The sequence below is a fragment of the Pelodiscus sinensis genome, chromosome 2, assembly GCF_049634645.1.
Source record: "Pelodiscus sinensis isolate JC-2024 chromosome 2, ASM4963464v1, whole genome shotgun sequence".
NCBI lineage: Eukaryota > Metazoa > Chordata > Testudines > Trionychidae > Pelodiscus > Pelodiscus sinensis.
This window is the reverse complement of record NC_134712.1, coordinates 119,771,034-119,786,090: the sequence shown is the minus strand read 5'-3', so window position 1 is coordinate 119,786,090 and position 15,057 is coordinate 119,771,034. Positions and strand designations below refer to the sequence as shown.

At 41.2% G+C, this 15,057-nt stretch overlaps 1 protein-coding gene across 7 annotated transcripts in view; it reads left to right on the top strand.

Annotated features, from left to right (window-relative positions):
• The window catches only part of LOC102444510 (glutamate decarboxylase 1-like), a 104,863-nt gene that overhangs the window by 56,412 nt on the left and 33,394 nt on the right, over nucleotides 1-15,057 (top strand). For all 7 annotated transcript variants that reach the window (XM_075921407.1, XM_075921409.1, XM_075921405.1 and 4 more), the window contains 3 exons: nucleotides 5,234-5,383; nucleotides 6,855-7,097; nucleotides 8,058-8,148. In XM_075921407.1, the coding sequence (XP_075777522.1) occupies nucleotides 5,234-5,383; nucleotides 6,855-7,097; nucleotides 8,058-8,148 (484 nt within the window). The remainder of the gene's footprint in view (nucleotides 1-5,233; nucleotides 5,384-6,854; nucleotides 7,098-8,057; nucleotides 8,149-15,057) is intronic.

Sequence of the window (15,057 nt, the reverse complement as noted above, 5' to 3'; positions counted from 1 at the left end):
AGAGTATATAGAGCTCAATTCTCTACTTAAAAAAAGATAAATAAAAAAGCCCATACCTTATGCCAAGATTGATCTGAGCAATGGAGAGAGATTTGGTTAAACACAGAAAAGCAAACAGATCAAACTTTTGAACTGCTTTGCTTTGACTTAGCAACAGGGCAATCATAGTTCAGAGCTAATGGAGTCGCTTTAACATTTTCTTATTCATTACAGAGAACAGTTAGTCTGTGTCTACACTGGCACCCTTTTCCGGAAATGCTTAAAACGGAACAGTTTTCCGTTATAAGTATTTCCGGAAAAAGAGCGTCTACATTGGCAGGATGCTTTTCCAGAAAAGCCCTTTTTCCGGAAAAGCGTCCGTGGCCAATGTAGACGCGCTTTTCCGGAAAAAAGCCCCGATCGTCATTTTCGCGATCGGGGCTTTTTTGCAGAAAAGACTACTGTGCTGTCTACACTGGCCCTTTTCCGGTCCATGGATGGGGCCCAGGGTGTCCTAAGGGATTACCTGGGAGCCTGGCACAGGATGGCAGCAGGGGTTGCCTCTCTTCTGCACTCACTGTGGTTGTGAGAGACCAAGCAACCCTACAGCCTGCTCTGCTTTGCCCCACCCATCTGTCCTCTCCAACCCACTGTGCTCCACTTCACCACGGCAATGGGTGGTCACTGTGGAGAAGTGGAGTGCAGTAGGATGGAAGGGGAAGAGTGGAGCAGGCTGCTGGGTGGCTGTGGCTCCCACCACCATGGTGAGTGAAGGATAAGGGGCTGATCTCTGATGCTGCCCGATGCCAGCATCCCCCCCCCTACCAATAATCCTCCAGATTGTCTTGCTCAGGGGAGAGGGCTGCAGACGAGGAGGCAGAACAAAAGCATGAGTGGGAAGGATGGGATAGGGTGGAGCAGGAATGGGGTTTTGGGGAAAGGGGTGGAGCGGGTCCTGCAGTGAAGGGTTACCCTAGGCCTTGCATATGGGGTACTGGGCAAGAGATTGGGAGGATCCCCCAGGCCCTGTGTACCCTGCTAGGGATGGCTCTGCTCACAGGTCTACTTCAGAAGCTTGCAAAATCCCACAGGAACTGACAAGTCCCAATGACTAGTTTGTATTAACTTTTAGTGGAGGAAATTACCATATCCATTTTAGGAACACAGTAGTCTTGTCTCCACTTATTGGGAGATCAATATTTCTGCATCTCCCAGGGTTTGATTTAGTGCATCTAGTAAGAAATTAATGAGATCAGCAAAATTGAGGCAATAAATGCACCTTTGAAATGGCTATGTTCAGGGCTTGACAAGCAGCGATGAGACCCGCTTGCCAGCCGCGCTGTTTGGCATGCTGCACATGAGCAGACCGCGCTGTGGCGCCGTGCCGGCTTAAAATCTACTCGCCCCGGGCGAGTAGATTGACTAATTTGTCGAGCCCTGGCTATGTTTACTTGGAAATAGAAGTCAACTGGTGTAGTCTTTGAAGTCCTACACAGTTGCCTACGGAGATTGTGGAGATATTTAAGAGCAGGTTAGACAGACATCTATCAGGGATGGTCTAGATGTTACTGGGTCCTGCAGTGAGGTCAGGGGACTGGACTCAATGACTTCTCAAGGTCCCTTCCAGTTCTAGAGTTCTATAATTCTATGATTCTGTACAGGCCAGGCCTATACTAGAGGACAATGTCAAACTAAGATACATGACTCAAACTTTGTGGAGTAAATCTGGAGTCAACGTACAACTGTGGGAGGGCGATGGAAGAAATTCTCCCATCGACTCCCCTTACTATTCCCTGGGTTGTGAGGATTATTCTCTAGTCTAGGTCTGGCTTGTATGTAATGATCTCATTTCAACTTGTGTTTCTTGCCTTGATTTTTCTTATCTCGTTAAGCAAATACCTGATTATGAATGTTGTTTGTAACACATAACCAAAGAACACTGAAAGCAAAGGCAATTCATCAGCCAAGAGCTGTGGTGTCCACTATGCCTATGCTAGACTGCACCATGGCAGGAGAGAAAAAGATTATCTTATTCCTGGGGGCATGCTGTGCCCCTACAGGGGTGCATAATTAATGTGGCCTGCATTTTTCTGTGCCCCTTGCACAGGAAAATGGGGGGAAAAATTTTCTGGAGGGTCAGGAACACAGACCTTTTTCTGGGCGGCCCAGGTAGTGTGTCTGTATGCTGGAGCAGCCTTAAAAACAGGGGAGAAGGCAGGGATCAGCATACATATCTCCATGCTAACAAGAATGAGCATGAGCATGAGAGAGAGAGAGAGAGAGAGAGAGGCTTTGTCTAGACTTCTAAAATTAAAATGCAGCCATGACAGCACTTTAAAGCTCTTAGGGGAGTAGCTAACAGTGCTGGGAGTCTGTTTACACTGGCACTTTACAGTGCTGGAACTTGCTCTCATTTTCCACACCCCAAAGCCAGAATTTAGTAATACACTAAAATGGCAGTAGACTTAGCCAAAGACTCTCTCCCTGTCCTTGAGCTCCCTGGCATGTAAGGTAAGGCTTTTTAATTATGAAGGAGGCAGACTAGAGTAATTGATCTCATGCACAGAGTCATAGATGTAGGGTAAGTCAGCACAGCAGGGCTAAAGTCAAATTAAGCTACGCAACTTCAGCTATGTCAATTGGGTAGCTGAAGTCGAAATAGGTCAATTCGGCTTTTGGCGCTGTCTTGACAGCAGGAAGTGGAAGGAAGTATGCTCTTCCTTCAACTTCCCTTACTCCTTGTGAAATGAGGGTTACCACGAATTGGAATAAAAAGTCCTCCAGATCAATATTATTTCGAAATAAAGGCTTGTAGTTTAGACTCACACTACGTTATTTCAGAACAATGTCAATTATTCCGCTGCTGTGTAGACGTACCCTGACTGTGTATGAAAGTTGTTAAAGTTGTTGTTGATGCTTAATTTGATCTTGTAGCAGCATGACTATTGTCCCTATTGTTAACATCATCTAGTGTGAGCAATGCACTGTGGGTATGTATCCTGCAGTGCAGTACCATAGTAAGGTAGAGCTGATCGTAGCACATCTTCAGATTCCCTCTGAGGTCTCCCACAGTCTCCTCAGCTGCAAGGAGTAGTATCATGAATAGCTCTGCATCCTCAGGAATGTCAAGAGCAGCACATCAGTCTCTTCCTCCTCATTCTCCACCTTGACTACTTGCAGCAGTAGCCTGCCTGTTGTTGTGCTCCATGGCTCAACAGGAGCACTCCAATGATATGGTCTTTGTCTGCTCCCCAAACAAGCAGCACACTCAGCTGTCAGATACTTAAGCTCTGCTTATAAGGCAGCAGAGATCAAAAAACTGAGAAGAGCCACCAGGGCAGGTATTGTGGGATACTGGCAGAAGCCAGTTCTGTTGACAAAACAAACAGCAGAGTCTACATGGCTCTTTGTCAGCAATAAAGGCAGAGAAAAATAAAATAGTTTCTTGGGGAGGGGGAGGGAGTTTTTGTCACTGAGTTTTTGTCCCCAACAAAAGTCTCATTGCAATATGTATGTGGTCACTGTTTTGTCATCAAAAGCCAGTTTTTTACAACATCAGTTCCCACAGGAACATAAAAATTGTGAAATTTTTAAGGCCTCTTCATTGCCAGACTGATGAAAAGGAGTTTTTTTTTCTTACTTATAAAAATATGGATCCTTGTATTTTGTGCTTTTCCCCAATTATTAATAAAAAAAAATCACATCAAGGAAAATTAATGAATTTAATAAAAGCCTCTGTAAATCACTTCTTTTATTCAACCACCAAAACAAAAAAGCACATTTTTTTATTAAACAGATGGCTATATGATGAAGGTTTCTTGCTGAAACTGGGCATTTTTCCTGACAAAAATTGCATTGTAGTGTACGTGTAAGCAGGGGGGGTTACTATTTTGTCACCAAAAGGCAGTTTTTGGTGACATGGTGAAAAAACTTGGTAGTGAAAACAAAACCCAAGTCAAGTGGGCCTCATTCCTTTTTTCTTTCATCCTCAGGCAAATTCCTTTAGAACTCCACTATTTTGTTTCTCTTACCCTTGATATCTATTGTGAAGATTTAGATACTTTAGAAATTCTTTTAAGATATTTTATTAGGAAAAACGCTAGGTAGGCATCCATCAGAATTTGAAATTATAGTGACCAGAAGTAATAGCTTAAAGGGTTGCATGAAGAGTTTCTGAAAGGAAGTTAAATGGTAGTTAAATGTGGTTTTTTGAAGGAGGTGAATAGTTAGAGGCCACATTTTTCACCATTTTTCATGTTGATTAGCACAGTACCGCTTACCCCCAGCAATATCACTATATCAAAATTGGGCCCAAAGATTAAGTAGACAAAAGAGAAGTATCCAGGGTGATTTGAAAGGTTGTTCACATGTATTCTATATTCCTTAGAAAGACTAAAACTTTATGGTAATGTGTGATACTTGAGAGTATAGAGGCAGAACAATACAAACATAGGTCACAGATACATCACATAGGGGTATGGTGGAAAGAGGGATTTAATGAGACTTGTAAAGGGACCCATGGATCTCCTTGTCACCAGATATTATTGAATCCAAGGGCTTAATTGGGTTCAGAAAAAGATTAGCCATTTATAAGGATAATGAGAAACATCCAATTTTATTAGCTGGCATAAAATATAAGGGATAAATGATTCACCAAATAATCCAGCCCTATTTGATGTAGGAAGAAACTTCTGCTCTGGACTTTTTGTACTTTCCTTTGAAGCAATGTGTATTGACAATGACTGATACTGCAAGCCAACACATGTTTACAAATTATTGTAGGCCAGGCATTTTATGCAATTCTGGATTGGGGAAAGTTATTGCAGCTCCTGCAGGAACCAAAAACAGTGTGGAGAGAGGGAAGAGGGGTGGAGAGACTCACATATACATTTTCAAACTGGGCTTTCCAGAGACCAACAGACAAAGAAAGCATTTATGATGCAAAAAAGTTGATGTTAAACTGAATCAGGGTCTTCTTTTTGATCCAGAAAATGGATAGGATCTCCTGTCAAATGGAGCCCTTAACACTGGCAGAGGAGTTGGAATGATTTTCGTGCAGTAGGTCCCCTCCTGGGCAGATGATCACTGACTGGGTATTCCTCAAGTGGACCTTGGAGTGGGATAAAGGTGTAGCTATCCTAAAACTGACTCTGGCAACTGTCACTGACTGAATAATGGACTAGCGAATAGACTATGGCCTGGCAATTCCTATGTTGCAAATTATCATTTGAAGCCATTTTATTTTTTCAATCAGGTGGCATTTTCCCAGATGAACAGGTCCATGTTGAATCTACCCAGCTAAGAAAGAATCATATCTCTAGCCTTCAGGGAGAAAGTGAAGAGAAGGAAAAGGACACAAATTCTGAGAGTCTTATGACTAATTTTTCAAATATCTATGCATCGGGTAAGTCTACATAAAGTCTACATAAAAGGGAACAATTATAGAAAGGGTTGGTTGTTCTGTTTTTTGTTGGTTTGTTTTTGTATACTCTGTTGTTGTCAACAAATCCTACTTCATATTTCTCTTGGGAAGATTCCCAGTTTCTAAACAGACTGTTGTGAAAATGTGTCAAGGCTCAGTTTGAAGACCGTATTTTATATGACCAATCAAGCTAAAATGTCCTCTCTTCTTGATTCCAAATCTCTCCCTATCTATTCATTCTCTCACTATTCATTTCATAAATATTATAACAAACTCTCTTAAATAAAACCACCAGGCAACATTTTTCCCCTGTGTTTATTGCTCCACAGATTAATAGATCAAGAACAGCAATTTCCTCTTCCTACATACATCTGCTGAGGAGTAACCATGGGTTCATAGACCCTATCCATCTGTCAGAGGAGGAGTAGCTAAAATATTAGGTCTGTCTTGGTCCAGGGCAAAAATCCTAGGAGTTTCTCTTCCTACTTCACAGGCCATTGAATAAAAGTCAATGCATTCAAGGGGTATTTTCACCTTGACAGTGAGGCAAAGACCCAAGGATTTTTATAAATGTTCTTACCCTCCTTTCCAGGAAGAATAGCACAAGGGAAATATTGATCTTATCAATTTTATTGTCACCTTGTAGATTGAGAGGGGGCTGTAGTCTTCTGGATCTGAGAACTCAACCGAAAATAGTATCATAGTAAATATTTTTTTTTCTCTACCACTAGAGAATTTTCCCTTCATTTCTACGCTGGTCCAATCTGAACTGGACCTTCAATACTTCATTAGAATGTTTGGTCACTGAGAAAAATGCCTGATTTCCCACTATCTGCATCTGTATTCTGAGCTCTGCACGTAAAAGGTGCTGTAGAAGAGAAATATATTGTGAATGCTCCAAAGCAGTTAACATGCTAAGCCCTTAAATGATCATTGTAGAGACAAACGATGTGGTAATTAAGGGCTGAACTTTCTAAAAAATAAGTCTGGGCAGGATGCTGCAGAAGTTCATGTTATGCACAGCCAGTTAGAACTGGTCACAGAATAAAACAGGTTTTTTTTACAAGCACGTTACGCGCTCAAGTCCTCTTCCTTAAAGGTATTGATGAGTTTAATTCCCACTGATTTCCCAGTGTGGTAAGGATTCACTTCCTCAAAATAAACAGTTAAGACTTCAGTGATATCAGTGTTAATTTGGCTCTTAAATACCTTGAAGGACCTAGACCTAAGTGCTCAATGAAACCACAATGTGTTACAAAAGATGGAAGCAACCACAGTAAACTCCTGAGAACGTTCAGTGGGAAGTGGATATTTCCAGAAACCTGTACTGCATGAGACTGAGCAGAGCATTTATATTATGAAGTCAGTAACAGCAGTGTGCCTTGTCTCCAAGCAACTTGGCTCCTGAATGCATGTTAACAATTTCACTGATGTTCCCTTGATTTCTTCCTAGACTTGTTGCCTACTAGGAATAGTGAGGAATTGACAGACCAGTTCCTGCTTGAAGTGGTAGACATTCTTCTAAATTATATTAAAAAAACCTATGATGAGAAGAGCAAAGTTCTGGACTTTCATCACCCCCATCAGCTTCTGGAAGGCTTGGAAGGGTTCAGCTTGGAGCTGCATGATCAGCCAGAGCCTCTGGAACAGATACTTGTTGACTGTAGGGATACCTTAAAATATGGAGTTAAAACAGGTAACAGTATCCCCACCACAGCAAAAAAGGCACCTTTTCCTGTCTTCACAGACACATTATTTGGGGATGTAACATGTCACTATACTGGAATTTATTTGTCCAGGAATCTTAGTTTTGTCAGATTTGTGTAACTTCTGGAATATTTTTTTCCTGACCCTTCCTTTCCAGTAGAGGGTGTGTGTAGTGTTCTTTGAGCTTGTTTTGCTACAGTAAGTAACAAGGAGGGGACAATTCACTTTCTCAAGTGAACCAGTTAACATTCTCACAAATTATTCACTCATTTCTTTTTAATTAAATAATGTAATGTCATTATTCATTAAAGAGGATTATATACAAGAAATGATAACATTTTAGACAGGGCTGAGTATTTTTGCTCATTTTTCTGTTCTTTCCCTTTTGCATGCATAACAGTAGGGAGGTTTTGTCCAACAGTGTATACTTATACTTTAACACCTTTTTAGTTAATCTTTAACCATGTGAATTGATTTGGCATGTACAGAGATTTAAGGAATAGCACTTTGGATTAAAAAACATCCTTAGATTTAGAAGCTGGTTTAAGATAGTAGCTAGTTGAAGATGGTTTTAATAAAAAAAAAAAAAAAAAAAAAGGAAAAATGCTCAAGAGCACATAAATCGTATTGATATACATGTTTTTAAAAATGTTACCCCCTTCCAACATAAGAGACTATTTGTCTTGAATGATTTCTAAGTAGAAAGTAAATTAATTAGTAAATATGGTTCATTTAATTTGCTCAATAAAAACTGGAATGCCCAAGGTTCTACTTTATAACCATTTTTGAAGAAGACGTCTTTTCCCCAACATTATCTTAAAAAGAGACTTTCTTATTCTCCATACTGATTTCAGTGTTCTTGTCAACACAATTTAATTGGAGTCTGAGTGAAGAACAAAGTATTTCTATTTCTTACACATATTCTGCTTTATTTTTATTTCATTTTTAGGACATCCTCGCTACTTTAACCAGCTCTCCAGTGGCCTTGACATTGTTGGACTAGCTGGCGAATGGCTGACTGCTACTGCAAATACAAACATGTATGTATCATAAATCAGTCTTTGGTTACAAGTTAAATACTAATAAAAGCCAGAGACTTTTTCCTTTTTTTCATGAATGCAAAGTGCCTGTTTAAAAACAAGCAGGCACAGACTGCCCATTTTTTAAACAAGTGAGTGAAAACCTGAATAAATAGTGTTGACTATATATCTAAGTCTACTACTAGCAAATGGAGTAAATAAACTTGTGTTGTGCAGCAAAGTGACAGTGGCTCTTAAGGAGCCTCACTGGATGTAAACTCACTGGCTGTTTTCAAGCAAAATATGAGCTATATGGCAGTCTTAAAACTTTCGGCTAATTAATTTAACTTAGCAGCTAACAATTATCCGTGTTAATTTGGGGGCAAAACATATACAGACATATTGAGCAGAGAGAGTAACAGGGTTCACTTGCAAGTCCAACACATCAGCACCGAACAATGAAAATTCAAAACCACTAACATCTCTGTTAATGTTATATGGCTAGATTCAGTTGTGGGTAGTATCCATGTGACCAAAGGTGTAAGAACCCTGATATTGGAAAATTCCTGGAGCAGGCTTGTAGATCTGCATAAAACCTCTGCTCCACTAGGGAGCTCATAGCTGACCAATATAGTCCCAAGATGACTGCTGAGGAGAGAGCATGGCCAACCAAAGACTGAACTGATTCCCACAGTTACTATTAGAGGAGTTCTCAGGAAATCCCAAACAAAACTTAAATCTGATTAATCCTATTCTAGTCAATCATAAAAATTACAGAGCTGTCAGTTTCTCACTAGAAGAAATGCTGAAATAAAATGCAAAGAAATTAAATAATACAAAATGTTCAGCATATCTATAACACAACAAAATCTTACTTTATCTAAATGTTATAGGAACTGAATGACCAAAATGAGCATTTTAGTACATGGTGTCATATTGTCAAAGGGACCTCAAACCAGACTTCTCAATTGGCACTTGCAATTTTGCATCCCCAAATACTTTTGGCACACCCAAGACTTTTTAGTAAACAAAAATCCTTGAATTGGCACATACATAATGCATAATTAGATGCTGAACTCCCTGATTTAAAAAAGGCAAATAGCAGGGTTGAACATTCTTAATGTTGAGAATGGAAAAAACAAATCTCTTAGTGCATCACATTGTTCGTAAGGACTAAGTAGCAGGGTTTTTTTCTAAATGTTATCCATTTACATTGAAGACTTTTATCATGGACATATTTTATTGGTAATGTTTCCCAATAAAATATGACTTTTTAAAATTATACTGAACTTTTAAAATTCTAACTTGCTTTATTTGTATTGATAGTTTAATTATTCTGGTGAGATTTTTGTATATTACTGTGCAAGGAGTTGAAATGATTAAAGGCAGGTGTTTGAGATATGAGACTGCAGAGAAAGAAAAGGTGGAGGCAGTGGCCTGGAGAGAATTACTGAAAACACTTTATCTGGAGAATATGTAGAGTAGATTATGTGGATTTGGTAGACAGGAGAAGTTGAAAAGTACTAGGCCTAATCCATAAAGTGCATGTATTTACTGAAAAGTCATCACAAAGCCAAAGGGGGTAGCACCTCATAGGTACTGTAGGGAGGTTCAAAAGAAAGAATGACAGTGATAAAATTAGCTATATGACTAAAACTAAGGGTCTTGCATCCATAATTTCCAGTCATACCTTCTAAGGGATGCAGCTCAGGGCAGTTTATAATGTAATGAGGGGAAATAATCAAATTTTACTTTTCTAAAAGGAAAATACTATTAAAGACAGTAGCAGTGACTAATATCCACAGAGATCCAGAGCAGTGCATCTGAACAGTTTCTAGCCAAACCATATTTCTGTCCCTATTTCCCAATTAAAATGTTTTAGCACAGTTTTACTATTCACATGAACATTGAAACACATCTCTGCAGAGAATTTTCAGGAATAAAAACACGTATTTTATAACTCCTTAGGAAAAATTATATTGAAAAAAGTATACAGAATGTATGTATTCAGTACTTTCTTAACCCCCTGAAACATGTAAGATATGTTAATTCACATATAGTAGTTATCTTTTCTAAAAAATTGAGATGATAATGTTTACCCCATCATTGCAAAGTACTTTCAGGTTTATCTAGGAAAACACTAGGATTCAATCCAGGAAAACAATTAACTTTGTCTAACTTTACCTATGTGAGTAGCCCAACTTAAATGGTATTAGTTGTGTAGCTAAATATGTGCTCCATGTTTTGCTGGATCAGAGCTTAGACAAACACCAATGTATTATTAACTGGCTCACCACTTTCACTCTGATATGAAAAATGTAATTTACATTCATTAGGCTACATTGTTATACTTCAATTAGACTTTTTCATGTCTGGATTATTGCATGTTAAAAAACAGGCATGCAGAGTTTTGCCTGAAGTTTTGTTTGTGTTGTTTTTGGAAAATATAGATCACAGGTTTCTTTTATCCAAAGTAAATTCCTATTACTTTCTATTACAGCAGAACTGGGGTGTTATGGACAGGGCCAGCCTTAAGCCGATTTGGCCGATTCGGCTGAATCGGGCCCCGCACCTAAGTTGGCTTCCTCAGCTCCCTCCGCCTTTACCTGTGCATGCTGCCAGCGGCTGCTGCCGTGAGCGCTGTTCGCAGGTGGGCAGGGAGACATGCCCGGGATTTTAAAACTGAAAAGTACCACGCCGCCACTGCCGCGGTGCACGCGTTTCACAGTCTGGCCCCTCCTCGTGGAACGAGGTGTACCGGTAGTTCAGAATAGGAAGCCTAATCCAAACTACCTAGTTCGTGCCACACGTAGCTGCGGGGCACGGAGTCCGAACTAGCGGACATTTAAAAATGGCAGCGCCCGGAAATAAGCAAATGAAGCCCGGGAAATTCAAATCCCGGGCTTCATTTGCAACTCCGGTTGCCTATATTAACCACCCTAGTTCGAACTAGGGTGGTAGTGTAGCCATACCCTTAGATACTTGAAAGTGTTCTCATGTCCTTTTTCTGTCTTCTCTTTTCCAAGGTAAACAAGGCCAAATTCTTCAGCCTTGCCTCATATCTCATGTTCTCTAGACCTTGCATCATTTGTGTTGATCTTCTCTGGACTTTCTGCAATTTCTCCACGTTTCCTGAAATGTGGTGCCCAGAACTAGACATGATACTCCAGCTGGGGCCTAATGTAAATGGTTCATTCCCTGCTTAGGGGACGTGAGACTGGGCGGGTTAATTTCCAATCCTCCTGTTTATTTTTTTCCTAAACCAGGAGGGCACAGTAGTTCTGATGGGAGTTGAAGAGGGGATGGAAGCCAGTTCCAAGATCAATGAGCCCTGGGAAGTGGGCCCATTGTAAGGAGACTGGACCTGTGGATGCCTTGAGGGTCAGCAACAAGGGCCTGCTTTGGGAAGCCCCCTCTTTGGAGGTGAATGTGGCAGCATTGAGACACCACCCAGAAGCAGGCACCACAGACACTAACTGCAGATTCATGGGACGGCTTTCTCAGATCTTGCACATGTGTAAGATGATAGATCTGCAGGAGGGGGAGCAGTGGAGTAGTGAGGGGGCCAGAGGGGTCAGTTGCCCCAGGGAGAAAAATAATATAAAATTTAGCTAAAAATAGATGTCACACATTTTTAAAAGGAATACCGTATCTCCTGCCTTTTGTCTATTTTTGTCTCTTTAGGCCCCAGTTAAAATTTTCAAAGGCACTTGAGTGACTAGAGTCATTTTTGAAAATTGGACTTAGAAATATAAGCTCAGATTTTCAAAGGTAATTAAGCTCCTAAAGAGACAGTTGCCAACTTGGATCTTCAAAGATATCTATCTGATTTACACACCTTTGAAAATCTGGTCATAAGTGTCCTAGTCAGTTCTGAACGTGAGATGTAGGAGCCGAGTCCTAATTCCTTCAGATTTTTTTTTTTAATTTTAACATTTATCTACACTAATTCCTCTCCTTTTTCTTTCACTATCCAATAAATGCATGGATCAAAATTATAGGGGCTTTGTGAATCTGCTAAATTGAGAGTGGAAAGATTTCATATTGTCATGTATGATTCCTGGTAACCCATCTCAAATATGAAAAACTAGGTTGATACCTGTTCGTATAAGAGCTGTTGAATTCAGTTTACCATTTGCAGTATCTCATTAGGATGTTTAGTGGAGAAGATATTGTGGGGTTTTTTTTATTTATACTGTGGGCAAAGCATGGGCTCACAAGAATTCCTCCATTGTTTTACCATGAGTCTCAAAACATTTGGGCTGTGTCTACACTGGGCCACTTATTCCGGAAAATCAGCCGCTTTTCCGGAATAAGCTGCGAGCTGTCTACACTGGCCCTTGAATTTCTGGAAAAGCAACGACGCTCTACTGTACAAAATCAGCCACTATTCTGGAAAAACTATTCTGCTCCCACTCGGGCATAAGTCCTTATTCCAGAACACTGTTCCGGAAAAGGGCCAGTGTAGACAACCCAGTAGTCTTTTCTGGAAAAAAGCCCCTATCGCGAAAATGGCGATCGGGGCTCTTTTCCGGAAAAGCGCGTCTACATTGGCCACAGACGCTTTTCCGGAAAAAGGTCTTTTCCGGAAAAGCAGCCTGCCAATGTAGACACTCCTTTTCCGGAAAAACTGAAAACAGAATAGTATTCCGTTTTAAGCAGTTCTGGAAATTCATGCCAGTGTAGACACAGCCTTGGTGTTTTTCTAAAGGCGTGGAGTCAATTGATTATGTAGAAATCTCAGCTTTCATTTTAAAAAAGTTCTCTATACTTCTGGGCCTTACAGTTAAGGAGGAAAGCTTTAAAATATGAACCCTAAATACTCAAGAAACAAAAGGCCAATAAAAATCCAACATGTTTTATTTTTAAAATATCTTATAGACCATTCTCATAACTTTGTGTAAGCATTCCTTGTGATTTTTGGGTTGGCAATACTGCTCTTTGATTGGTGAATTTAGAGAGGTCTCTCCCTTCAGTTTTCCTTTCCACCCTCCTTTTTTGTCACAGGTCATCAGAGAATCATAGAGACAATCGAGAGTAGGGTGAGTCCATGACTATGGTTAATGACTGGTCAGGGTGACTATTATCAGCCAGTGGTCTGAATGAGCTATCTACTGCCATCTGTTAATCAACTGTAGGAAAAGGCTTCACGAGCAGACCTTATTTATATAACATGCCTACTTTGCCACAGAGATCAGTAGACACACTTGCTGTGTCAAGGTGCTCAATTTTGGCTCTTTTGAGTCAAAATTCACTTAAGACTTGGAGCTGGGAGAATGAAATGTTGTAATCCATATTATATGAATAAAGGTAAAAGACCTGAACTTAATATGACCTGGCTTAGAGTCTACCATAACTTGAACACTAAGCAGATGTAAGCGGGGGAATGGTCCCGCTATTGTGGGGAACTTTCCTGGCTTCTATACCACCCCGGTGAAATGGACCAGCGAAAGGATCTGAGTCCCCGCTCCCACTTCCTGTACCCCACGGCTCCCCTGATCCTGAGGGCTCCCCCTCCACTCTCCTGAGTAGCAGAGTCCTCAAAACCCCAACAAGGCTGGGCCCAGGTTTCCTGGGGCTTAATCCCTGACCTTGTAGTCACTAGGGGCAGGAGTTAGGGTGTCCCCACTCCAGGGTGCTCTCTTCACACTGCATGGTTTCTTGGCCCAGTGATCATTTCATCAGGTTCAAAGCAAATACAATTTATTAAACATCAACTGATTAAAGAGAAAAGAATAAGAAAAAAATGAGAATGGTTAAATGAGAACACACAGCCCTGCTCTGTAGCACAGGGACATCAAAACAGCAGTCTGCAGAGTGTAAGGACAGTTCACAGTCTCTTCCTTAGAGGCCCTGGATGTGCTGCAGGGGGCTGCAGGCTGGACATGCTTGCTCTGGCAGTGACCACACAGCCTCAAGCTCTAAGTGGCCAGACCCCTCTCCCAGTCCAGAGCCTCTCCCCACACTTTGCTGGTCCCAGATGCTCACCACACCCAGCTGTAGGCTGTGCTGCCTTGTCAGTGTCCAGCTCCTTGCATTGCTTCTCTGTCCCTTTTGGCTTCTCTGAGCACTGCCAGTCTGCTGCTCAACACAGGGTCTGTGCTCCTTGATTTGTGTGTGCCTGGCTCTATTGCTGCAAAACTGTCTCTCCACACAGCTTGCACTCCTTGGGCTGTCTGTGTCTGGCTCTGTCGCTGCAGGACTTCTTCTGCACACAGCTTGCACTGCTCTTAGCTGTCTCTCAGCTCTCTGTTTGCTCAGAGAGACCCAGAACAATCCCAGCTCACAGGGAGGATGGGTCCTGGCCTCTTGTTTTTCTCACTGGCCTGTCCAACTTGTCAATCAGGCTGAGCTGGAGTGTTGGCTGCTTTCCATTGTCTCTGGGGTCTGTCAGTCTCATGGACCCTTCCCCTTTTGATACTGGGAGCTGGCAAACCAAAAAACTCCCACAGAGTTTTAGTAAGGGGCTACCAGTCCCCTTACACAGAGGATAGTGAGTCACATCTAACTGAAAGTCACAGAAGATGGAAACAGGTTTTATTTCTGGTGGTGTAGAGTCTATTTGGGAGTCCTCAATTATATCTGACACTTTACATCCTTGCAAGTAGGAATAAGAGATCCTCCGGAATAGGGCTTTATTCCGGAGGATTGCGCCAGTCTGGACGCTTTTCTCCGGCTTATCTCCAAGCCAGAAAAAAGCGGCGGCCATGAAAATGCAAATGTCGCGGGGGATATTTAAATCCCCCACGCATTTGCCTCTTCCAAAGTGCTACATTTGCATGCCTATTCCATAATAGGCGGCCAGTGTAGACACAGCCCCAGTGTTTAAAGGCAGACCTGACTAGAATAAATTGAGAGTCCTTGTCTTGTCTCAGTGATCGCTTGATAAAATCATTGATAAAATCTTGTGTAGACTGACCTTGAACTCAA